Genomic DNA, 27,261 nt, shown 5'->3' with positions numbered 1-27,261 from the left:
GAAAGTGTGTGTGTGTGTGGGGGGGGGGGCACAGCTGCCAATCACAAATTTTGCCGGGGACATGTCCCCGGCGTCCCCGGTTAAAATGACGCCTATGCCTGGTAGAACCTCGGCTCAGAACCAAATAGGGTGAAGCTGCTTTATATGCTGCACTCAGACTGGATGTGCTTCCTCGTGTCCTCAAATGCATCCCAACTCTAGAAACGTTTAAATCAAAATTGAAAACCTTCATGTTTCATCAGCCTTTGCATAAATGTTCTTATGCTGTGCGTTCTGCGCTGTAACTGCTCGCCCTTTACCTTTGTTTCTTCTTCGATTTTAAATTGTATTTTCTGCCACGTTGATTTTAATGTAGGCCTACCGGCTTTTCTTGCTCATGCAAAGCCCATTGAGTTGCCTTTGAGTATGATTTGTGCTATATAAATAAAGCTGCCTTGCCTTGCCTTTATTCTACTCAATCACGCATGCGCAGATCACCGCAAACGTGGTCTAACATTAACCAAAAGGCGGTTTTAAAAGGAACGAATGAAATAATTATCTAATGTTTACGTTGGTTGTCATGGTGATGCGTAGGAGGCGGGTCGTTTCTCTGGCTCGTGACGCTCAGAGTGCGATACGAACCAATCACGGCTTTGCTCTGCTGCCGTGCTGACGTCACCGTTAAAGCCAAATGTACCGTTACTTGGCTGCTGCTGAAACTCTCCAACTGCCGGGACAGAAGATAATGGCTACATTCCTACGAATTTCCAGCTAAAGCCTCGTCGTCTGTTCAGCGGTATCCTTCTCTTCCCACGGCATTTTGGGATAATGGTGTAAAAAGAAGCAGAGTCCGCCGGATGCGTAGTTTCTGGGGTGCTGTCCGGTTTGATCGGGATGATCTCCAGCTAGGGGTGAGTGACTGCGGCTCCTCCACCACCATAGCGCTGATGTAGGCGCAGAGCGCAAACCCGACTCCTCCACTCGGCTCATCCTCGCGCAGAGGTCGCGTTTACTTTACGAAACAGACGAAAAACGTACCTTTAAAGGCAACAACAGCGAAGTAACTACGAAATTGAGTTTTTATTTGTTTATTTCCAAAATAGCTGCTTATGGTGGAGAATGGCGGCTGCACCAAAGTTCCAGTATCTTTTAATTTAACCCAGCTTTGTTTTCTAATCGTGGGGTGAGAGTGGTCCGTGTGGTTTGTCGCTGAAGCGGGTCTCCGTGGCTGTCATGGCTACGGCGACGCATTCCTCTCCGGTTAGCTGGCAGCACGGTGCTGTGTGCGCACTGGCGCAGTTACAGCGGGAACGCAGCTAACTTTACTTTGTGCTTCCTGCCAGCTTGTCCCGCTCGTGAAGCAGCCGTGCGGACCGTCAGCTCCGTTAGTAGAGTAGACACCACGGTACCGGGACACGGATCTCCTGACGGTGTCATGTAACGTTCAGACACACCGGGGCCACACGCCAGCCGGTTCCCCTTACCTCTGGGTTCACAACACTCCATTTCATTAGGAAGTTCACCAATAAGTCATTTTGTTGTCCAACGCTGTTGCGAACAAACAACAACACCAGATGTTGCTGCTGAATGAGACAAAACACACACCAGTTATAAAAACTACGGACAACTTTCTCTGATGCTGTTTCAGGATCAGTGCTAGGAGATTCAGACATGTCTGTGGAGCTCCTCATGTCCTCTAGATCATGTCCCTCACTTCAGGCTGGATCTGCTAATCTGCCTGCTGCACCAGGGCTCGGACCTTCATGCTGCTGGCCCAGGTCCACTAAAGCTTTAATGAGAGTCCTTTAGGAGCAAACTGGAATGCCAGGGGGTGTTAAGAGACCAGTAGAGGTCATAGGCGTTTGCTATATTTACTGGCTCTGTAACATGATCTGTGCCATTTTGGTTGGCTGTGCTCATACCATCTATCCTTCACTCCGAGTCCACAGTGTCCCAGGTAGCCCGTCACTTTGCTTTCTGTCTGTTGACCTGGCTGCCCAGAACAAGGGTGAGCCTCCTAAAACCAGCGTCACCCACCTTTCCTTCTTTCAGGTAACCTGCTTGATGGTTGAGATGAAACACAGTCTGGCTGTTTGTGCAGCTTTGTGGTATGTGGGCACCGGGACACGAGTTAGAGGATAATGTTTCAGACGTCCACACTTTTCTTGCATGAGTAGAAGGATATTGGCTGTACATACACTCTAAAAAACCCTCTAAGCTGTAGTCGGCTGTGATGGTAAAATCATGTTCAGAATCTTAAATATATGGAATCAGTTTCTTTCTCTCTGAGCTTCACTAAGAAGCTACTTACTGGAATAACTAAGGCCGTCAAGATACCACTTTCATCTCTCTTGCTTCTTGTTTATTTGTTAGTTATGTGTCCTTTTGTGTGACACGTCACACACGCGTGTTCTTACAGAGCTGACCCGGGTCTCAAAGCTGCTGTCTGCACACTGAAGGGTAGCAACAGCAGGATGAGCTGCCCGTTATTTGGGCTTGACACTCACCGCCAGCAGCAGGCACGGCGTTGACACAGTCACACGTCTGTGTTGATCACAACGTTATTTAAGACGTCAGAAACAGTTTTAGGCTTCATGGCCTTGTAACTCACAGAACTCTGTAACCCAGAAGGTTGGTTCTTCACATCAGCTCTCTCTGGTTTTACTTCACTGCTGTGAATACTGACGACAGTCCTCAGTCATCCAGGTCATGGCAATCCCAAAAAGTTCAAACTTCTTCAAGAAACCAGAGACGTCCAGTTGCCTTCATCCGAACCCTTCCGGACTTCTGTGAAGGATTTTCTCTGTGGTTTGAATTTGTAAACTGCAACAGGTTGTATGATGTCAGAAGAACCGTGGAAAGGTTGTAAACTATAGTTGATAGGGACGTGTGCGGGTGACAGTCTGGCGATATGATGCGTGTGCAGGGAGACGATACGATATATCACAACATATTACATTCAGCCAGATGGTATTAGCAATGTTTTTAGACTGAAATGATTGTAGCCCAAACTGATACGTAACACGTTGGCCTTATGTGAGCCTGTGTGTGTGTGCGTGCGTGCGTGCGTGTGTGTATGCTAGCGACTCCGCCCCCTCAGTCTGCTAGGCAACAGCATTTGTTGCGTTTTTCAAACAGGAAGTGGGAGCAGAGTAATACTCTGGTAGGGGGTGACTTGCTCTTTAAGGTATTCCACATGAATAATATTGCGGAAAGGTTGAGACGTCTTTAGTTTGACCAGCTCAGTCTGATGAATACAGTCAGCATAATTCATTTTAACTTCCACAAGTTTAATCCGACTAAGTGAACAGTACTGAATGTAAAGTCCGTCCTATCTAGTTGCATCATTAACAGCACCTTCCCCGCCGCCGTGAAATAAAGATAACATGTGATAAACACAAAAATGAAAACAGACTTGGACAAATACATTTATTTTCATCGGCTGAACTCTTATTTTTCTCAGTTTGAGTTAAAACAACACCAAACACTTTTTGTCCAAAACTTTTATAGACACAAACTTTTAGTGGTGTTTATGTTGCCGTTACAACAAAGTGAGAAAAAATGTATTTTGGGACTTCTCGGCTAACTAACAGCTAAATGTTGGCGAGGTGAGTTAGCTTGAGTTGCTTCAGCTTTTATTTGGTGGAGGATGTATTTCTGTGTGCTGCAGTGGGGTGGAGGGTTTGGTGCTAGGAAGATCTCATCCCTGCTTTTCGGGGATGATGTAGGGTCATCGAAATATGACCTTCAGCTCTTACTGGAAGGTGTGAGCTCAGTGTGAAGTGGCTGGGATGAGGGTCAGTGCCTCAACGGTTCTCAACACAGAAAAGGAGGGGCAGTTTTAAGTTTCTCAGCATCTTGTTAAGGAGTGAGGGAAGGAGGGAGCAAGAGACCAACAGCTGGATCAGCAGAACCGGTCTCATGGTGAAGAGGAAACTAAACAGGAAGGCTTTGGGTTTACCTAGGGCCCTAGACATCCATATTCATTTTATTTTAATAAAGTGCTCTGGTTCTGCTGAGCATCAAGTGCTTTTGCAACTACGGAGTAAAAATGGCTATTTTGTTGCTAATTAGCAGGAAATATCTAGAAGAAAGTTCTACAGAAAGTAGCTAAGGGTCCTCAGAAATGTAGCTAGCTTTGTCACTAGGCGGCACTGCCTCTCTCTCTGCTGCTAAAGCTACGGATAGCAAATGCTACGGGCGATGCCTGAGCGTGAACGCGCATGAAGCAGCCTGCTCGACCCGAGCATCTCTCTTTTTCTGTGGTTTTACAGAAAAACAGGCAATCCCAGTAAAAATGCCAGGGCTCATTCTACAGGACCAGGGCATTGCAGGAGAACGTATGAAGAAGACATTTATTATTTCTATACATGTTTTGGCTGTCAGACTTCCATAACGCCCCTTTAAGGTTATCACTCATCTTTTTTAAAAAACCTTGCTAAATCAGGTGTTATTGTGTCTACAGTCAATGTTTATAAACAAAACAGGCGAGGAGAGATGATGTCAGGTGCGTGGAAGAGAATGGCTCTCGGAAAGTATTTGCTCCTATCTGGAGTTCAACACTGTCCACAGCAACCCGACGGATGGACTTTTGCATGATTTCATAATGATACCACACACACACACACACACACACACACACACACACACACACACACACACACACACACACACACACACCCACACACGCACACACCCACCTCACTTCTGATAGAAGTGGAGGTAAGCTAGCAGGAGATAGTCACACCCAGTGTGTGATGGGAACGGACCGGTTTTCGTTCCGGTTCTGCAAAGACCAAAAATCACTCCGGCTGTGGTGCAGTGTGGGTCGGGATGCAGGACTCTGTTTTTTCAGACACCGCATGCAGATATTCATGAAGTTGAAGAAATTACACGAGCCAGACAGGAAGTGAGATGTGGTTCAGCGAGGTACATCCAATTTCAAAATAAAACCTGTTTTGCATTGTTTTTCACAGTATATAATTGTTTATGCTAGTATATTTTTAAACATATTATGTCAAATTTTAATGTGAATTTGTGCGAACCCCTGGGATTTGGTGATCCCTTGATAGCAAATTTCCAGAGACGTTCTTCACACAATCTGCTGTTGATGTAAGTAGCAGTCAGTCGGAAAGCTGTACGGAAACTGGACCACGTTCATTCCACACTCAGTGTAAATGAGGTGGTTAGAGGGAGGGTGAGGTCTCAGACATCCAGGAGGGACTCAGAGTAGAGCTGCTGCTCCCTCACATCAAAAGGAGCTAGTAAAGGTGGTTGACACTGGAGAGATTATATCTTGAGCATGGCCTGGGAATGCTTTGGGATCCTACTGGAGGCGCTGGTGGAAGTGTCTGGGGAGGGGAAAGAGTGGGTTTCTTGTAGGACTGTTGATCTTGTGAGCCAGGCCCAAATAGAGGTTGAAGAGTGTGTGTGCGTGCGTGCGTGCGTGCGTGTGTGTGTGTGTGTGTGTGTGTGTGTGTCTGCTCTGTCTTCTCCATCCCCAGTGAGTCGTGGAGGATGGCTGCTTATACTGAGCCAGGATTCTCTGGAGGTTTCTTCCTGTTAAAAGGGAGTTTTCCTCTCCACTGTCGCTAAATGCTTGCTTAGTATGAGGATTGCTGTAAAGACACTGACACTAGTCAGTGACTCGATGCGACCTGCTGGGCTCCTTATATAGGAAACATTTTACTGGTTGGCGTAATGAACTGACCTGTATTGGGATGTTTACTATGAAGTACCCTGAGACGACTTGCGCAATATAAAGATTAACAAAAGAGTGAGTAGAAGGGACCATAAACACACTTCGTATTAATTCAGACAGAGTCAGTATACAGTTAAAAAGGAATTTTATTCTTTTCTAAACTAATGATGAACAGATATGAATAATGAGATGGGATGGAGCGGATATGAGGTGATGGAGTGTGATGTGTGAGGTGGTGTGATGTAAGCTAGATGTTTATCAGAATCTTTGTAACTGAAAGAAATTGTGAAATCTGGGTGTAAAAGAATTTGTTGTCTGCTATAAACTAGAGAGTTGATTATTAATAAAACAACATCAGATGCAATGTGTTGTGTCTACAAACCCTGGCAGAGACCCCCAGCAGATCCGGACTGCCAGAAGTCGGGTGGACCTCACTGCACCTGAAGCCAGTAGATTAACTTGGATACGACCCGTCCAGTTTTGAGGTGTCTCCAGGTCACAACAGTAGCTGGAATGCTTGTCTGCGTCCAAAGTGAAAATGGCTGTTAGGGAGCCGACTGGCTGTGTCAGCTTGCAGCGTGCAAACAGGTTGACTGCATGTTAAAGAGATGTTTCAAAAGAGGCTTCTTTCCCGATTTGGCTGAATCGGGTTCAGCTGGAAACGGAATTAATCGGGATGTAAATCCTGTTTTAATAAACCACCATGCTATGATTTCTGGCCATTCTGGCAAATCAGAATGTGCCATGTCTGGAAGGCTTTACCAAACATCCCTCAGAAAGCCCCGCCTTCCTTCAGATACAAGCTTCTTAATTCTGTGAATAAAGAATCTTTAAACGTTATGTGAGGTGAACCTTACCGGGTAACTTATGAAGATGTGTGTGAGTGTAAACTATGATTAACGTGTTAAATCAAACACATACTGACTTGTGATATAAATGGATCATTGTAAGAACAATATTAATTTAAATTCATTGATTTAAGCACATGTCATTCAAACGCCTGATTCAGACATCCTATTCATTCATCACATATGATTATTTATATCATGGGTTGTAAAAGTCTGGTCGGATTCGCGTTGACTCACTTTTATTCAGAGAGACGAATCCAGCAGTCTGACTTTAAGCAAAGAGAGATGAGGCTTTTGCGTCTGGTGAGACCATGACAGTTTATTTATGTCTACGTTGAAGAACAACGAGCGAGCAAAAGGTTGATGTGTGCGTCTGGATCCTCCATCTGGCGCAACCCTGACCCAGCAGTTCCGGCGTGCATGAAAGTTTATGTTGTGTCAATTCGATGGTGTAAATTCACCCTTTTTATTCATTACACCAGCCATGCTCCTGATGCCATGTTTGGGTTTGAGTACTTGAGCCACGACATGACGAATCAGTCTCGACACAAGGAGTCTTGTTAAGGAGAATATTGCTTAGCTGGTGACCCGATACATGGAGGCGAGAGGGAGATGTTAGGGACGGGTCTCGAAAAGCTTTAAAGAGCTCGAAAGGTGGCTAGTGACTCTCAGGCAGTGTTGGGAGTAATGCGGTACAGAGGTAATTAATTACTGTAATGCATTGCTTTTTGTTGTAATGTGGTAATGTAAGGCATTACAGGGAAAGAAAATGGTAATATTTACTCGGTACAATTGTCAGTAACGCAGTAATTACAATGCATTTTAAACCCAGAATCAAGATGCGTTTCTTAAAAATTCAAATTGTGGGAAACCCGAAGAAAGATCCAGTATCTGCATATATTACGTCATTTATGGACTCAGCTTTGCGGGCAGAGAGGACGCAGCGGTACCGGTGTTCTGTTCTGCACCCGGCTCAAATACTCCAACGGCGTCCTCCACGCGGCCGCTGCAACATTCACGAAATCGCTCCACTAAAACAAAATAATTCACCTGCGATCGTTCATATCAGCGCATATTCTCTGGTATTCTGTACTTTTCTGACGTGCTTTGCCTCAGCTGAGTTAATCTGGGCTCCGCTGATTTTAACTCATTACTGCTGGAGCGCCGCGCATGGGAAGATTCCTTTGGCTGATTAGTTAGAAAGTAGGAAGTCTAGGAAACTGTTTTTTCTGGAATACGGAGAAAACATGCAGCATGCAAGAAGGTTAGAGAGAGAAAGGGCAGGAAATAATTCAAATAAAATCAAGAAAACAAAACAAAGTGCTTGAAAAGAAAAAAGTAGGTAGATTTATCCCCAATTCACATTTTTACCAGTGAAAAAAAATAATATATAAGCATTTAGTAATTATACATGTGATAGAATCAGATCACCCCAGAAGTCAGTCCCACATCCAGGGCCGTATCAAGGCATTTGGGGACCACGGCTAAATAGACTTGGAGCCCCCACCACCTCACTCCCTGCTCAGTTAATCTAAGATGGTAGCATGCTGAGAGTACAGTTTGTTGTTTCATTTATTTTATAAACAATCCTTCTAAAGAACTGTTTTTAACAGCAATCCTAGCTCAGACACCACATCACTTTCCACCGGATGTGTCATGAGTTCACGGGCATCAGATTACCAGACTCATACTGGAGCTGTTTCGTTGAAAGTAACTTAGAGTAATGCAAAAGTAGTGTAATGCCTTACATTTTAAAATCAGTAATATTGTAATGTAATGAATTACTTTAATATGAGGGTAACAAGTAATAAATAATGCATTACAGTTTTGAAGTAACTTGCCCAACACTGCTCTCAGGTAGGTAGTACATGAAGTGAGTAATCATCCGGCATTGTGTAGTCCTCTGCCAGCTCTTTAAATAGGCCAGGCTTGTTGATTGGAACCGGCACTCGACAGTTGTTCATTTTAAATCCACTCACCCGCCCCGGCTGTACTCTTTTACTGGTTCCTAACGACGTGTGCATCTGTGTTTACAGAAGCAGTCTTTGGGGCTGCCTTGCACCTTTCAGTGGAGGCTTACAGCTGTGCTTTGTCATAAAGTAGTCCCAAGTTTAAATTGCCGCCTGTGATTCCTTTATGTTGCTAATCATTTTCACTTGCAGTCGGTCTGATCATTTAGGTCACCGAGCAGAGTTGGGATCACTACTGAGTGATTTTAGGATGCTTTTACTCACAATGCTAGTTGGATCCATTCACTTACTGTGTTGTATGCTAAGCTAAAGCTAAATGAGTACAGCCGGGTCAGGAGAATGACTGGGCTGGTTACAAAAGTTTTTTTTACCACTTATCTTACTCTGGGAAAAATGTCAACAGACAAAATTTCATTTTTGGGTGGAATATCCCTTTAAGCTGGAGAAAGTTATTTTGTCATCCAGGTCTTTAAATCTAAAATATGGTTACAAATTGCATCAATTGGTCGTGGGTCATCAGGAGACACAAAGATGTATAGCTGTGTGCATAACAGTGGAAGTTTATGCCATGTCTCCTGATGACCCCACCCAGTGAAAGCATGTACAGGTTAAAAAGTATGGGGCCTAAAATGGAGCCATGGGGGACACACTGGTTAGTCTCGTGAATCTGTAAGGAACATGCAGGTTACTATAAAATGTGTATCTGTGAGATAGGAGCTGCACCAGTTTAGCACATTACCAGAGACACCTACCAGGTTTTTAAGATTTAGGTAATCCACTGAGTCAAAGGCTGCATTAAGGTCTAGTAGCACCAGGACTGAGAGCTTGTGTGAGTCCAGATTCAATTTTAAATCAATTGCAATTCTGATTAAGCCTGTCTGTACTCTGTTTGATCCTAAATCCAGATTGATTATGTTTTTCAAAAATATTATTCATTCTAAAACTTGTTTAGTTGAATTAAAATAAGTTTTTCTAAAATGTTGCATAAAAATGGTAAGTGTGATACAGGTCTGTAGTTATTAAAAACACTAATCCAGGTTGCTCTTCTTCAGAAGGGGCCTCACCACAGCAGCTTTAAAGACAGCAGGGAGGATCCCTGTCTTAAGAGAGCATTTCATAATATTTCAAATTTCAGGCTCAAATAATCTATGAAATGAAATAAAAAGTGATTGATGCCATTGGCTCTAAAAGTCAGGTGGTTGATTTGACTGGGGAGAAAACTCTAGGTGGAGTGAGAGCCGCTGTTAATGGAAGCGGCTGGAGGGATGACACCGATCTGGTAGTGGAGCAGAGTGATGGCAATCTTAAAGATTAAACACTAATGTCCCATAGTTGTCACACACATTGGTGTGGTATGGTGGAATTTGTCCTCTGCATTTGACCCACTGACCCTCTTTCTGCAGGTCTAGAAGCAGACTCTTGTTCATTATTGTTTATTTTTGTGGAACCCCCCTCCCCCCCTTTGTCTTTTCCTTTCTCTTTCACCTCTGTCTCCGTGTCTGGTCCGAATTACAAAGCATTCAAAAACAATAAGAATAAAGTTTTAAGTATCAGGCGTGACATTAAAAGCAGACGCTTTGATGCTCCGCCTGAGAGTAAATCTGTAAGGCTTGTCACCAGCATTCAGACATCAACTCTGTTTGCTTCACAGCCAGACAGGACACGGTAAAAAAAAAAGAAAATTGCTATCTCAGGATAAATTTAAAAAGTCATATTTGCTGTTTTATAAGGTTAAAATCCAATCTTTTTCACGTGATTCCGATCCGATTTTTTGAAAGTCACGTGATCTGGCCCAATTTCCAATCACATGATCAGATTAGAGCATCCTTGGTTAAAAGCACTCTATTAACAAAGTTGTATGGTATGGTAGTATCCAGATATGGCCTCAGCCTGTAGTGCCACTAACCTATACAGTAAAAAACCCACCTGTGAAGCCATTCATAGTTTTGGAGTCAGCTTATTGTTGCACCTGACTTTAGGTTTCAGCTTAGTGCATTTTATGTGTTTAAAATATTCATTTGTTTGAAACAGGTGCCTAAACAAACACATCAAAACAAACATTCGTCTGTCACAGATCACTAATGACCTGACTTTATTCACTGACAGCTCTGGTCATGGAAAGTTAAACCACAACCAGCCTTTGTCCTCTCAGGTAACTCCTTTGTGATGTCCCACAGAGGCCTCGTATAAGTCTTGTCCTGTGTGTTTAACCAAAAATACCACAACCAAATACCCAAGTGATTTATTGAACAGATGTTGTTCCTGCATTTGGGTTTATCTGTATGGCCCAAAGGAGGACAAGCACTCGGTGCTGGTTGCTCCGCTAGCTGAGCATGTCTGCAGAAGTCTGGCCTGCTTCTGTGCATGTTGGCCCGTCTCCAGCTCAGTGCCTGTGTGCCTAGTCCAGATCCATCAGCTGAATAATTGATAACCCTATGGTCACAGAAAGATAGAAAAAAAAGACAGATCGGCACAAGTAGACAGCTTTATTGTCCTTTTGAGCGGGAGAAGACATGACACCGAGGGGAAGTAGACACACTCAAAAGGGAAGGACACGAGAAACACGGCAAAGTCAGGAAGCAGTAAGAAAGAGACAGAGAGGGAAAAGAGGAAAGAGGTTATAGAAATAGGAGCTTCCTCACTGAACTTAACACGGATCAGCAACACCAGATACTTTTATTTATTCAGATGTTGTCGTGCATGTGAAAAGGAGCGGGATTGTGACGTGGCTGCCTCTGGAACATGCTGTTCTACCTGTCTCCAACACCCAGGTGGAATCTCCCCGTTTAGCTGTCAGAACCCTTTTTCACTAAACAGTTCTGCAGTTTGGCCAGAAAGAGAAGTCTTGTTCAGAAAACACTGAGCTAGCCAAGTTCTGCTCAGTATGAAGCTCTCATTGTGGAACTCCAGGAGGCATTGGGCAGAAGGGATAGATGTGGAGCTATGATCAATTTAAAATCTAAACATTTCTTCTGATAACTTTAGCCAAACCTATAGAGTCATGCTGTTGAAGACCTTTATAGCAACAAAAACTAAAAACGCGCTGATCATGGGAGAATTTGGTACGTCTGAGGTGCAGTACTCGAGCTCCACAGGGTACGGTGCTCTCATCCCTTCTCTTCCAACAGCTACACCTTGGACTTCACCTAAACATGAGCAGCTGTCACCTCCAGAAGTTCTCTGATGACTCGGCCATTGTCGGCTGTGTGTCTGACGGGAATGACCTGGAGTACAGGTCAGTCATCATGGACTTTGTGGACTGGTGTGAGTGTAACCACCAAAGGAAACGGTGATTGGCTTTCGGAGAAGCACTCCTCCTCACTCACCAGCTAACATCCAGGGAGCAGACATTGAGGTGGTGAATACCTTTAAGTACCTGGGTGTTCACCTCAACAGCAAACTGAACTGGTCCCACAACACAGATACTCTGTATAAGAAGGGCCAAAGCCACCTCCACCTCCTGAGGACACTCAGGTCCTTCAGAGTTAATTCCCATCTCCTAAAATCCTTTCAACACTCTGTTGTTGGCTCTGTTATCCACTCTGCTTTGGTCTGTTGAGGTGCAGGAAGCTCTGACTGACAGAAAGAGACTGAACAAGCTAGTTCACAAAGCTAGCTCGGTTCTGGGATGCCCACTGGATACAGTTTAGGAGATGAAGATGACCTCCATCTAAAAAAAAAAAACAAATAAACTCCCACCCACTGCATCCCACTGTGCAGACCATGGACAGCTCCTTCAGTGACAGACTGAGACATCCCAGATGTAAAACAGAATGCCACCGTAGGTCATCCATCCCCTCTGCTGTGAGTGTAGACCTCCTCAGTTTAACTGGTACTGGCATTATCCTGGTACACAGTTACACCAATGCAATACTCAGTGTGTGTTCAGTTCTTGTGCAGTACTGGATTTACATGGTATGTCTGTGTCTCTTACAGTCTGCTGCATAGTTCTGGAACCCAAGTTTAATTTTTATTTGGGGTTTTTGGTGGTTGAAGGTTACAATAATAGCTTACTGCTTATGTGCATATACAAGTACTTCTGCTATTATTTTTCTTCAAAATGTTCTAAGTGTTTGTGCTGCTGTAACAAGTGAGATTCCCCACTGTGGGGTCAATAAAGTCTATTCTATTCTATTCTATTCCCAGTGTTTGCTCATTCCTGCTAACGCTAAAGCGATAGTCCGGTGTAGTGCAAGGTTGAGTGCTGTGCTAATCAATGAGCTCCAGTACACAAAATAAAAATCCTTTCTTGTCCTTCCATCCTCATCTACAGTTAGTTTGAAGTTTACAGATTGACAATTATTCAATGCCGGCTGAGTTAGCATTGAAGCTAGGTTGGTGTACTAAGCTGCCTTAGGCATCTGTTTAAAGTTACTTTAAAAGTTTTGAACTGTGTACTAGAGGTTGACTGATACTGGTTTTTGTGTTGCCAATATGTAGAGGTCATGGTCAACCGATGAATGATAGGTGCGACCCATTTTTTTAGGACGATTCTCATGGCCGATATCTAGATGTCTCCCACCTTATTTGCAGGCTAAATTGTTGCAAATACTATCAGCTGATGCACAACATTTCTGAAGCTGAACTCTGATTTTAACCAGTTGTTAAATGTAGACTTTTTGACTGCTCAGTGTTAAAATCAGACATCTGAAGTTAATCAAACAAATCAATTCACTGGCCAAGTATTACACACTCAAAACTGGTCATTTAAAATAAAATTGAGTTGAAAATAATTTTTTGAGCAGTTATTATGCAGATGTTGTTCAGCAATGTAAATATACAATTAAATTAATTTATGCAGCAGCATCAAGCTGCCTGAGGATGAGTCTGACTTTAAATGAGCTTTAATAAGGAGTTTTAGCCGCTGATGCGATAAAGTACAAATATCGGCCCCTGCTTCTGTTTTAATATGATACTGCAGGCAAAATACCAACTGATTTCATTTGTGTGAGACTTGGTGTCAATAATCCCTGAATCATCTTTTCTGTCTAATCTGACAACTGCTCAGGGAGCCAGGATAAGTGATGGCCTAACTTGTGCCTGCCTTGTTGCTGTTGTGTAAGTGCTGATTTGTTGTTGGCTCTGTTATCTTCATAAACTGCAACTGGTCCAGAATTCAGCAGCCCGTATTATCACCAGAACCCCTTCCTTTCACCACATCACCCCGGTTCTCCAGCAGCTTCACTGGCTCCCAGTTAAATTCAGGTCCATCTTCAAAATTCTCCTCCATACCTTCAAAGCAACCCACAACCTCTCTCCTCCATATATCTCAGACCTTATAAGTATTCACACCCCATCCCGTTCACTCAGATCTTCTTCTTCCATCCATCTTGCGGTTCCTTCTGCCCGTCTCGCTAACATGGGGAGCAGAGCTTTCAGCCGCTCTGCTCCCCGTCTCTGGAACTCACTTCCCCCAGACATCAGGAACGTCGACAGTTTTACCCTTTTCAAAACAAAACTCAAAACACACATGTTTAAATCTGCCTACAACCTCTGATTGTATTGAACTGTTTCTCTCTTAGTTTTTTCTCGTTTGGGTTTTATTATTGTTTTATTGTATTTTATTAAGTGTTTTCTGTCAAGTGACCTTGGGTGTTCTGAAAGGCGCTTTTAAATAAAATGTATTATTATTGTTGCTGATGAACTAATACCGTGTGTCTCTGCTGTGTCTGCAGTTGATGCAGTCTTTCAGAGGCTCTCCCTCCCTGTGGCTGAGATTCCAGCAGCAGCATGTCTCGTGTCTCCTCCACCGCCAAGCGATATGCTGGCCCCTCCTACACAAGCCACTACAGCTCCTACAGCTCCCCCCTGACCCCAGGCATTAGCTCCTACAGTGAGCGGGACAGGTTATCCACCTATAAGTCCCCCACCTCCTCCACCTTTTCCTCAGGTTATTCCTCCTCCAGCTATCTGAGTAGCTCCGATGTCCATGGCCGCAACTACACTACATCATCTGAGCGTGACCGGGGTCGGACCGTCCCACGCAACGACATCCTTGGGAGCAGCAGCAGTCGCCGGAGTGAAAGCCTCAGCAGAACACCTGTTAAGAGCTATGGAGCATCAGGGCTCAGTGGGGGGTCTGCCTATTCTGGCTACAGCTCCTACTCTTCTTCCAGATACCTCTCCTCTTCACCCATGGCCTCCAGCATCCCACTCAGTCGACGGAAATCTGTCTCACAGACTGACTTAAGAAAAGATCTATCCTCGCTGAACCTGAGTGATGCTTCTTCCTCCTCCACCAGTGGCCTGCGGAGTTACAGCAGTCAAACCAAAGAGGTGAATGACTCATGTGACTCAGGCTCTCGGTCAGGCTACTCGAGCCTGTTACGGAGCTCCACCCAGGAAGCCTTCGGTAGCAGCAAAGTATACATCTCTTCAGCGTGGGAACCGAGCAGCAATGGGCTGTCTGACTCCCCCAGCAGGGACTCCACAGTAAGGCTCAGTTCAATTTAATTCCAATTCAAGACAGACGTACATAGACAATGACAAGAATTGGTGACTGTGGTCATTCGCAACACGAGTCGCGCTACCGTTACAGATCAAGAGGGTTTATATGAGGATAGAGTCAGGGGGAGGGGAAAAAGGCCCTTCAGATTTACCCTCACCAGAGAGGGCAGCTGTGCTATGCAAAAAAACACCTCAGACAGAAATGCAACAGACTTCAGACATCACACAACATAAGTGTCCACTAGGTGGGGAGGTAGGGTTGGGACTCTCCTCACTTCAGTGCTTGCAGCCGCGATGAGCAGCGCTCATCACCTCCGTTTGGACAGGGGAGGGAGATAATGGGTTAGAGAGCACAGTGACTCCTAGATACGGTTCCACGGCCTTCACCGGTCACAGTCCCGCCCAGGCTGGGATAGGGAGAAAGAGTTTCCATAGCGACAGCAGCATTCCACATTTCTTCTGAGGGGAGTTTTCACTTCAGCCTCACAGGCACAAGGGCACCAGATTCAGATAAGAATAGTTTTGTGGACAGAAAGAGATAATTTCCTCTCTGCCTTAAAGTTCTGATGGTCTTCAACCCCTCCAGGTCCAATAATGGCGTTGTCAAACTATTCCAATCCAATCAATCAAGAGCTCTCTTCTGCTTTCATGTGATATGTATTCTTCTAGAGAGTCAAACAGGAATCAGAGGTGCAGTCATCACCACTGAGGTTCTCTGGTTTCTATTCAGTAGACTCACACATACAAATACAAGCCTCAACAAGGCTTCGTTGCTGTAGGTAGAACCGTCTTTGACCACACGGGGGCACTGTTAGCCAAGCACCTACAGTAGCAGTTTATTAAATCACCAGACATGTCCCCCTCCTCCTCTATTACAAAGCTTTGGAGTCATGATGATAAAAAGAAATATAGGATGCATGTTTATTTCGTTGCTTAATGCAGTCTTTTCACCTGCAAACCGAATTCAGGCTACATAGCAGCTTCGATGTGTAATAAATGAGTTTTTAGTGCTGTCACGTGATGCCCTTAGCCAGGAATGAGCTTTCCTACTACACCTTTCTTATTGAGCTCATTGGCTGTGAGCTGATGGGTTTATGGCCCAGTGCTCCTATCTGAAAGTTCAGCATTGATAATTATTATTATTATTATTATGAGCTGAGTATCCCACGTACAGATCTGAAAACTGACATACTTTTCCTCTAATTTACTGAGAATATACTAGAAATGTATTTAGAGTACATTAGAATACAATTTAAGGATCACTGTTCTAATTGGTATACAGTGCTCAGCATAAATGAGTACACTCCTTTGACAAGTACAAATGTAATCAGGAGCTCAATGAGCAAAAGAACCATTTCCAGAATGTTCACAAGGCTGGTTTTTATGTAACACTTGTTTAAGTCCATGACATGAAATTAAGGTTAATAATATAACTTAGATCACAAAATCTTCTGTTTTACTAACATTGGTTTAAGTAAAGATGAATACTGTCTGCTGGACACCTCTTAAAGGAATCATTAGACTCACCTGTGGTTGAATGCCTGTTCATTTGAATTTTGTTGTCTTACGTGTGGCTTTTCTCCTAACACTATAATTGGGGTGTACTCATTTCTGCAACATGGGCTTGAATGGATTTCTTAGGAAAATCACTTTTTTGTGTGTGAAAATGAACAAATCTTATTTTCAATCACATTGGATGGCGATGTGGATGGCCCACATTTGACCGTGTCCCCAGGGGCACCCTGTGGGGGACGCTCCAGGAGTATGGGGTGGGTGGCTTTCTGTTAAGGGCCATTCAGTCCCTTTACCAGAGGAGCGTGAGTTTGGTCCGCATAGCCGGTAGTAAGTCGGACCTGTTCCCAGTGAGGGTTGGACTCTGCCAGGGCTGCCCTTTGTCACCGGTTCTGTTCATTACCTTTATGGACAGAATTTCTAGACGCAGCCGTGGTGTGGAGTGTGTCGAGTTTGGTGGCAGGAGAATCTCATCTGCTTTTTGAGGATGATGTGGTCCTCCTGGCTTCATCCAGCTCTGACCTTCAGCTCTTGCTGGGTAGGTTCACGGCCGAGTGTGAAGCGGCTGGGATGAGGATCAGCACCTCCAAATCTGGGACCATGGTTCTCGACCGGAAAAGGGTGGCTTGCCAACTCCGGGCCGGGGGAGAGGTCCTACCTCAAGTGGAGGAGTTTAAGTATCTCAGGGTCTTGTTCACGAGTGAGGGTAGGTGGGATCGGGAGATCGACAGGCGGATTGGTTCGGCGTCTGCAGTGATGCGGACGCTGAGCCGATCTGTCGTGGTGAAGAGGGAGCTGAGCCAGAAAGGGAGGGACTCGGAGTAGAACCGCTGCTCCTCCGGATCGAAAGGAGTCAGTTGAGGTGATTATATATATATATATATATATATATATATATATATATATATATATATATATATATATATAGATAGATCTCTCTCTCTCTCTCTCTCTCTCTCTATATATATATATATATATATATATATATATATATATGTGTATATATATATAAATATATATATATATACACATATATATATATATATATATATATATATATAGATAGATAGATAGATAGATAGATAGATATCTCTCTCTCTCTCTCTCTCTCTCTCTCTCTCTCTCTATATATATATATATATATATATATATATATATATATATATATATATATATATATAGATAGATATCTCTCTCTCTCTCTCTATATATATATATATATCTATATATATATATATATATAGATAGATAGATAGATATAGATAGATATCTCTCTCTCTCTCTCTCTCTCTCTATATATATATATATATATATATATATACACATATATATATATATATATATATATATATATATATATATATATGTGTATATATATATATTTATATATATATATATACACATATATATATATGTATATATATATATATATATACATATATATATATATATATATAGATAGATAGATAGATAGATAGATAGATAGATAGATAGATAGATAGATAGATAGATACATAGAGATAGAGATAGATAGATAGATATATAGATAGATAGATAGATAGATAGATAGATAGATAGATAGATAGATAGATAGATAGATAGATAGATAGATAGATAGATAGATAGAGATAGATAGATAGATAGATAGATAGATAGGTAGATAGATAGATAGATAGATAGATAGATAGATAGATGATAGATAGATAGATAGATAGATAGATATTATAATTTTTTATATCAGTAAGTGTCAGTAAGTTGTCTGCCAAGGGTGTCCAGTTTGATAGCAAACAGAAGTGATGCCTAACCCCGGTTTCACACTGAAAGCATCAGCGGAATGCCACTGCCTCAGACAGAATCCATTAATGTCTACGGTCTGTTTCAAACCAGCAGCAACGCGCCAATTTCCAAGTGTGTCCCAGAAGCGGCACGCCGCGCCGCCAAAAATAGGATCGGTTTCTATTTTTGTCGTGAGTTTTGGAAAGAGCACAGTGAGGAAGCCGTGCAGCTGCCCAGACTCCCAGTGTGAAAAAGACCGCTTTGAAGTTTGCGAGTAAACCGTTCTGCTGTCGTTCCGCGCCGCTGATGCTTCCAGTGTCAAATCAGGGTAAGTTGTGCTCATGACGTCTCACTGAGATGTTTGTCTTGAAAAATCAGAATGATTCACCTTTTCCTTCAGATATGGCACAACTATACCTTGTTGACCCTATTATAGATTTATATCTAATGGATTTAGACAGTCAACATTCACTTTTGCAGCACACACACACACACACACACACACACACACACACACACACACACACACACACACACACACACACACACACACACACACACACCTTGAAAAGGAATGTGCTCTCAGGTTATTTGTTTTGTACACTTGAGTTCAGTCACAAGCCGGGTCCTGGGTACACACTGCCCTTTTCTCCACTTGACACATCATTGCTGCTGAATCCGTTCTCTTTCCCCGACGATTTCATCGAAGAAAAGTGCAAATAATTTTAGACGGTCACGAACAATCTCATGGTAACGTGACATGACATTTTTCTAACTATTTATTTTTTCTGTTTGCTGTGATAAATTGTTAGGATTGGCAGGAAGTGGAAATAGAGACGCCTCATATTTCATAGAAAAATCGTTGAATTGGAGCTTTGCCTTGCTCAGCCGGCCTGTAGAAGTATTCCCTACTCTGAGTCTTTCTGCTTGTGACACGCTGAACCACTATTCTCAGTTTTCCTTTTGTTTCATGTCTTACCTCTGCGTAGGAACTTGATCACTGCAAAAACTAATTTCTAAGAAAGTTTTTAAAAGTTAAATTTTTAGACATTTTATCTTATTTTTAGCCCAAAAAGAAAAAAAATCCCTTAATTCTCTAGAAAAATAGCATTACTTAAAATAAGGTAAATCATGTTTTGAGTAAGAAATCTGCCAATGGGGTCAGCAGAAGTTACTTGGCTAGAATTGTTCAGATTTGCAAAAGAATCTAAATTTTGAGTTTTAAGAATTCTAGCCAAGCACATTTTTATTGTCCCGTTGTCGGATTTATTTTACTCAAAACAAGAAGATTTAGATCGTATTAAACCAATGTACCTAAGTTTAGGTTTTGCTATTTTTTAGAGATTCTTTAGACTAAAAATAAGATAAAATGTCCAAAAAATGAGATATTTTTTCACTTTCCTTAAAATCAGCTTTTGCAGTGGATTTCCTTCCAAAGACCACTACAGTAAAACCACATAGACAATTTATCTTAAAGTCCTAAGGTGAATCCTGCACACGCACACACACACACACACACACACACACACACACACACACACACACACACGCACACACACGCACACACACACACACACACACTTTAGCCCTTAAAGACCCATGGTGACACTGGGATGTGCCCTTCACACCCATCCCATTTCAAGCATCTGCAAAATTGCTTCTGGAGTCAAATATTCAAGTTTGACAACTCCAAGTGGCATCGTGTGCATGCATATATCAATTTTTCTTTTACTTCTTTATTTTGACTCATATTTTTCTACAGTTTGATGTATTTATTCCAATCTAGCTTCTATTTCAAAAGGGTTTGGGGCCCTAAGGGACACCAACACCAGTATTTAATTATTAGAATACAAGTGGCTGAACTGAAAGCTTGACCCTGTTTGAGTTTCCTTTCTGCTTAATCTGGGATCATCTGAAACGATCTCGTGACCCCTGAGTTTATTTGTGCAGCTGTGTGACGTCTCACTAAACTCTTGCTGGGGACTGATGGAGAAGCGGCGGGAGGCTGATGTGTCTGTCCTGCTTTGTGGATGAGTTCAGTCCAGAGTAGCGTTTTCCTTCTAGTTCAGTGGATTAGCCATGAAGAGATGAGTCTCCTTGGACCCCAGTCCACCAGGTTACATCAGCGCGTGAGGAGAGGGTTGTGACGTAATGCTCGCGGCAGGGGGCGGGCAGTGACGTTGGTTGTAGGCTGACTAATCCGAGTGAGAAGAGGTGGAACATAGTTAAAAAACGGAATCAGACCTCCACAGCGTCGGACTGAACGGAGCTGCGCGCCACTAACGGGCGTTTGGACTGAGACAGCCGACTCTTGTTGTTGTTGTTGTTGTTGTTGTTGTTAAGTGCGTTATAGCAACAACAGCTACCGCTCCTCTCCTGGGCGAGATTTGTGTTTTTTGTCGTAAATATCGGTGAACGAGTGATTTGTAAATTAACGTGATAGAGATCTACTGCTACAAGGGTCCGTCCTGTCCTCGCCGCCCAGTGAGCCCGTGCGTGGCGCCGGTAACGGGCCGGTGTCCTGCAGCAGCATGCCCACCATGCGACACACCTACACGGTGACTGTTCCAGAGGAGCCGCCCCCCGCTGCGCTCCCGTTTCTGAACAAAGAGATCCGCCGTAAAGGCAGCATGTCGGGTTCGGTACTGGTGTCAACGTTCGTGGGGCTGCTCCTAAACCAAGCCAAGGTAAGACAGCGGTCTCCTGCTGGAGCGCATGTCACGTGACCGTAGCGGTGGTTTCTGGTGAACAAGTCCAGGTTCCTTCCAGGGTCTCCATGGCCTGGTGACCGACCTCAGCTGCGGGCATCTCCCTGGCACCCGCACAGGAACTTTATGTTGAACGCTTCGATGTTGCTCTGGGAGCTTGGCTGTGGTCTGCGGAGGTGTGTGTGTGTGTGGTTCGCTAGACGGAAGGCGCGCGCGCACACACACACTGAGACTTGAAGGTTTAGTCAAGAACACGTGACATGTTTTTGCAGAAATTATTATCGAGTCAGTAAAGGTGTGTGAGTGAGTCGTGGGTAGTGTTAGCGGATTCAGGCTGTTTATGTAACCTCACTATAATCCCCTTCACACACTTCCGGTACCGCACTGTTCTGCTGGACTTGTTAGAGCTAAATACAGATACTACTATGACGTTTCTCTCGGTTTTAGGTGTGCAGTGTCTTGTCAGGAGTGTATTCGCTGTCCCTGTCAGCCTAATCCTGAACACACACTCATTCACAGTTAGATCAAAGAGTTGGAACACAATGTACAGAAAGGCTAAAGCCAGAGCAGCGCGGACTAACGGTCAGCTGCAAAAGCAACGCAGAGCTTAGCCAGGTGGATTCGTTTGAGTTTAAACCAAATAATCATTTAGGAAAAAGGTTAACCAAATGTGTGCTTATAGCATAGTCCGTCATTTAGACTGATGTACGGCTTCTGCTGGAGTCACGTGCTTTTTTATTCAAATGATGTCAAAGATGAGCCAGTATGCATCCATCCTGCACCCTAACAGGGTTGTCTTACTGTGTCTGGGGTACAAGAGCAGCTAAAACTGTGTGTGTGTGTGTGTGTGTGTGTGTGTGTGTGTGTGTGTGTGTGTCAGCTTGGGTTATGTAATGAGAAATTGCATTAGAATAGACTTTATCACCAGCTTGTCATGCTCGTGTATTTTGTTGTCATCGTCCTCTCCCCCGGGTTGGTCCCTCTCATCCTGCCTTTGCCCTCCGTTCCTCCTTCAGGCCACCGCGTAAGCAAGGAAACTCTGTCTTTATTGTGTTCATTTTTGAAGTACACACAAGTGTGTGTGTGTGTGTGTGTGTGTGTGTGTGTGTGTGTGTGTGTGTGTGTGTGTGTGCGTGCGCGCAGGGGTGTTTTTCACTTGTCTAACCTTCATTTGTATCCTTTTAATTTATAAATGCATAATTTTTTTTTTTTTGCTATTTAAAAAAATACATTTCGAAATCACGTTTTTAGAAAAATGTGGTGTTTGAATTTACTCACCAGCAAGTGCCGGCTGATGGGCAAGGACGTAATTTTCACTTTAGAAGTGGGGGGGACACGGGGGGGGGGGGGGGGGTATCTTTACAATATGTTCTAATGGGAAACAGGCTTCAACACAAACGGTAGCTTTCGGCTTGGTCCTAGAGCTCAACCAGTGTCAATTTAATATAGCGTAATATTGTTTTTGGATGGTAAAAAGTGCAGGGGTCAAAACTTGACTTTGGAAAAAGTGGGGGGGACATGTCCCCCCTGTCCCCCCCCAAAATTACGTCCATGCTGATGGGTCCTTGTGTCAGTAACGGCACTTTCACATCTGGGCCTGGTGTTGGTAGGACCCAAAATGCAGTACCCAGGATGGCACGAGGCAGATGTGAAGAATAAGAAAAATCCTTTATTTTTAAGGAGAACAAAATAAGTCCAAAAGCTGGAAGCCAAAATCCAAAGTCCAGATAACGAACTGTCCATCCAATTTTATTTGCTTTAATTCAATTTCTGATTTATTCTGACCCCCCCCCCCCCCCCCAAGAAAAGGGCACCAAGAAGTACAAACAGCAGACCACTTGAAGCTAATTTTGCTTTTATTTAATCTAAAGCAAGATGTGTAATCCTCTTTTCAGGGATGAATAGTGAATAACTGAAAACCCTCTTGGAATCAGAGTGTCAGGTGTGTTTTCAGTCATAGTTTGTTTTCTAGACTGAAATGAGACAAACATTCCCATTAGAGTAACACCATTTTCTCAAACATTAACAGTACATTCATGTACAGGTACAACCAAACCAACCCAACAGTGCCACAACTAACAGGGATGAATGCATCTTACTTTTCAATCCAAGTACAGGAAAAAAAAGATCTGTCTTTAATTTGCATTTACAGTAAATGATTTACTTTGCATAGAATTTTAAATAAAAACATGAGCGCAAAACGTCTTTCTTGGGTAAAATACTAATGTAAACAAAAATTTAAAGTACAAAAATTACAAAATAAATCATACGTCAACTCCATCTGAAACTGATAAAGTGCCAACTTTGGTTAAAAAAATAACTTTAACAAACGATTTGTGTCCCTGAATGTAGAAACAGGAGAGAAAAATCACATGTTGGTTGAGCTGCTGAACAGGAGGTCTGTGCTTAAGTTTCGGCCAATAACATTTATACATTTTTGGCAAAGAAAATCAGCCTCTGGCTTGAGGCAAGCTCAGCTGCATGTGACAACTCCCCCTGCCACACCGAGTAGCCTCTCAGATGGGGCACTTGTTGCAGGGTACTGAGGTATTTCGTGGCCAGGTGACTGAGCCTTGAGAAGTTTGATTTGTTGCTCTTCCACTATTGCAGCGACTCAATGTCAGGATCTACCTCTGGCAAGTTCAGTCTCTCTTTTAGCCTCCGTGCAGACAGTTGTTGTTTCATCTTGGTCTCTTCACACACACCACACAGATGCATGTTTGAACTGTACCCTCTCAACAGGAAATCTTTATTCAACTTTCCAGTCTCTAACTGGTAGCATTTATGTTTACCTGCCGCTCCTGCAGTGTCACACTCTAAAACCTCCGGGCGGAACACAAACTATCAATGCAAGTTCCATTGCTACAGTAGTGAAAGACGAGCGTCATCCAGCTTGGCGGTGGTTTGATGTGCTCTGTCGAAATGTAATAATTTATTTTACTTACTGTCAGACTTACCGATAGCGTTGTGCAGTTTGTGTCCAAAGCACCGGAGGTTTGGCCTTCCGTTCACTTTCAGGGCTTTAATCATGTTGGTCCCGCTGTCAGTCGTCATGCAGGAGAGACGATTCTCAGACAGGTTCCAGCAGTCAAGGGCGTCTCTCAGTCCTTTGGTGATGAGTTCACCGGTGTGGTCCTCGGAAAAGTATGACGTTTGGAGGGAAATACTACGTAAATCCCACGCGTTGTTAATAAAATGCACCGTTAAACTCGTATACGGCTGCATAGTTTGACTGCTCCACATGTCGGTTGTTGCCGAAAAAAGGACAGCTCCTCCAGTTCTCTGCCAACTTTTTTGCGTGTGTTTCTGTACAGCTGCGGCAAGACTACTTCACTAAAATACTTTTGGCTGGGTAGCTCATACCTGGGATCCAATGTTTTCATCAAATGTATAAACCCTGTCTTCTCCACAGTATATATGGGTACCATGTCTTTTGCTATGTACAAAGCGACCGCGTTGGTGATTGTGGTCCACCGGGCCCCTTTCTTGTCATGCGGTCCCCTGTGCGAACGATTCGGCTACAGTTAGCTGTTTTTTAGCCACTGGTTCTTGGTCACTGCGGCTCTGTTCGTCTCGGAGAGACTGGCGTTTTCCGTGTTCGGCTGGATGCCTCTGTTTTAGGTGTTGAAACAAGTTCGTGGTGCTGCTGCCTTTGACTGCGACGGGTTTTAGACAAAGGTTGCAGCGTGGGGTCTCTTGTTTTATGTCTGTTGCAGCAAACCCATACCAGTTCCAAACAACAGATGATTTTATTCCTTTCTTCGGAACAAACTTCCCACTCTCACCGCCGTCACCGGTCGCCATGTGGTCGCTTGCTGTCTGTTGTTTTGTGTGTTATCACTCGCTCCTGGGTGGGGAACCTGATGCTACGGAACCTCCGGAGGGCCAAAAAGGCGCCATTACAAAAAACTCGATTTACCTACTTTATGAATCGCCCGCAACAAAATTTCAAATTAATTCTTTTGATCGATTTTTCGCCCAGCCCTACTTGGTAGCCTTGTATTTTTCAGCCCACATCCCAAGGCGGTCTGCTTCAGGCCTAACAGATCCAACACACCCACTACCAACTGATTGGCCAGCTTAAATACACGCCGATTGTTAGAGGGAGCCTCCGATCGGCGGGTAGCATCAAGCAGCGGGAGCTTCCCGCATGCGCGGTTCATTATCAAGTAGGGCTGGGCAATAAATCGAAAATTCATTGTTATCGAAATTTCTGGCTCTTATCAAGATAATTTTTTCCATGTCAATAAATTTGATAATACAAACGAAAAGATGTGTGTAGGTTGCCAACATTCATGTCCCTTTAAGAAGCTGTACCACCTTGACGTAATACATGTAACAGCCCCATCTAGTGGACAACTTTTGTTTCTGTGCAACCTGTAGTTATCATCCACTCATCGTTATCGAGGTGAAATCCTAAACATATCGTGATACTGATTTTAGGTCATATCACCCAGCTCTACAGAGAAGTCAACGTCACCTCTGACTGAAGCTACCGTACGTCTCTCCTCGCTGCAGTGAGGAGCGCGCGTACACACACACACACACACACACACACACACACACACAGAGACAGCACTGCCATGCCTTTAGCTTTAGCATTTGCTTTAGCCGTCGTTTAAGGGAGACACCACAAACTTTTTCATGCTTCTTTGTCCCCAACCACATGCACAGAGTTTTCCTCGTCCCTGAGAAGTGTGTGTGTGTGTGTGAACAAAATCTACCGGTGCAGGACCCGGACCGACACCACCCAGTCCAGTCCATGCTGGCCCAGATGTGAAAGCACCATACCATAACTGATACGGTCTCTGATTGGCTTTAATTAGAGACAAGTCATCCAGTATGATGATCAAACCTTTGAGATGATCGGGGGTGAGTTGTTCAGGCATCAAGTCTGACTCAGTCACACCATCAGAACGCCGTATGTCCATGTATAGAAAATTAAACAGTTTTACTCGGTGAGGTCTATGACGTTTCATTATCTAATGATGATAATAACTTTGATAATGAAGAATTTCTGATGGTAGCTAATTAAACGTTTCTAATACAAGCCCTTGTCTTCACTTTGAGACAGCAGCTACTGATATTAGCCCAAGCCTTTTTACAAGACACACCGTGCACGCAAAACTTTGCTTCTAGTTGTAACCTCTCTCTCTAACATGGTTAACGGGAGGTTTAGAATGAGCAACAGGGTTACGGTTAGGATGGGGGTGAGGGGAAGGTTACATAGCGGGAACGCTCAGCTGCTCATTGACGCCAATACGAGTGACAACGTTGCTACTTTTAAATATGAACACATTTCTAATTTGTGTGTTTTGTGGAAAAGCCGTGCCTTTGGGCAGATAAATGAAGAAATGACTGTTTTAACAGGTTTTATCTGAACATGTTTTAAAGTCAGCGTGTCAGGAATATTGTTGCTGCTTCCTGGTTGCTAATCACGTTCCTGCTTTTTAAACCGACAGTATAACAGTTTAAACACATCTAAATATTTATGAGCATCTCTGCTGATGCTCAAGAGCAGAACTGGGTTATTTTTATTAGTTAGGCTCGTGAAAACTCACAACAATGCAGTCTGTGGAACATTATTGCATTTAAGTAGGTGGACGTTTGCCAAAATATTAAAGAAATAAAAATAAAGACTCTATAGAAGTCTGATAACTCAAATAATAAATTAAACAAACACATTTCTTTATTTCTATTTAAATATTATGTAGAATACTCTGTATGCTTCTTAAAAGAAAGAAAATCATAAATTGCTTTTGTAAAAATCTACAGACTGACGCACAGATCTGCATCAATAAATGATAAGTCCACTCGCTCACTTTGTGTTATGGTGTGAAATATTGTGATTAGACACAGGCGGGTTTGGGGGTTCGGGCTGCTGTTCTCAAAGTGTGACATGAACAGGCATTCATGAGATATATGTGATGATGGACTGAGCAAGGAAAGAAGGAAAACGATCTTTTATATAGCAGCTCTCAAGATAAAAACCACGAGGCGCTTCACTAACAAACACAAAAATGTTAAAATGATTTAAAAAATATATTAAAAAATGTTTCTAATGAGAACAAATAAAAATTGTGATAAAATATAATATAAGAAAAATAATATTAATGGAAGGAAAGGGAGAGAGAAAGTGAATAAGAAAGAGGTGAAATCAGTGGATCGCGGGGAAAGACGGATTAGGCAGAAAGAGCAGAAAAAGGAGAGGGTGCTGACTTCATTTGTATTGTCTGGTGCTCAACTGGCTCTGATGGCCGACTTCATTTCTTGGTAGGCTTTTCAAACAAATAAAATCCACTCAGTGAGAGAAAGCTGAC

The 27,261-nt window shown here is 43.3% G+C and overlaps 1 protein-coding gene across 6 annotated transcripts in view; it reads left to right on the top strand.

The window, feature by feature from the left end:
* The first annotated feature begins 517 nt into the window (after positions 1 to 517).
* The window catches only part of usp2a (ubiquitin specific peptidase 2a), a 57,998-nt gene continuing 31,254 nt past the window's right edge, over positions 518 to 27,261 (top strand). For 2 of the 6 annotated variants that reach the window (XM_015976437.3, XM_015976433.3), the window contains exons 1-2: positions 518 to 890; positions 14,174 to 14,930. In XM_015976437.3, coding sequence (XP_015831923.3) covers positions 14,229 to 14,930 — 702 coding nt within the window. In that variant the 5' untranslated portion in view covers positions 518 to 890; positions 14,174 to 14,228. The other 4 variants (XM_015976439.3, XM_015976438.3, XM_015976434.3 and 1 more) reach the window with 3 other exon arrangements.

This window comes from Nothobranchius furzeri, chromosome 13, assembly GCF_043380555.1.
Source record: "Nothobranchius furzeri strain GRZ-AD chromosome 13, NfurGRZ-RIMD1, whole genome shotgun sequence".
In the NCBI taxonomy this organism is placed as follows: Eukaryota; Metazoa; Chordata; class Actinopteri; order Cyprinodontiformes; family Nothobranchiidae; genus Nothobranchius; species Nothobranchius furzeri.
The sequence above is the reverse complement of the archived record's forward strand: the minus strand, read 5'-3'. Positions and strand labels throughout refer to the sequence as shown.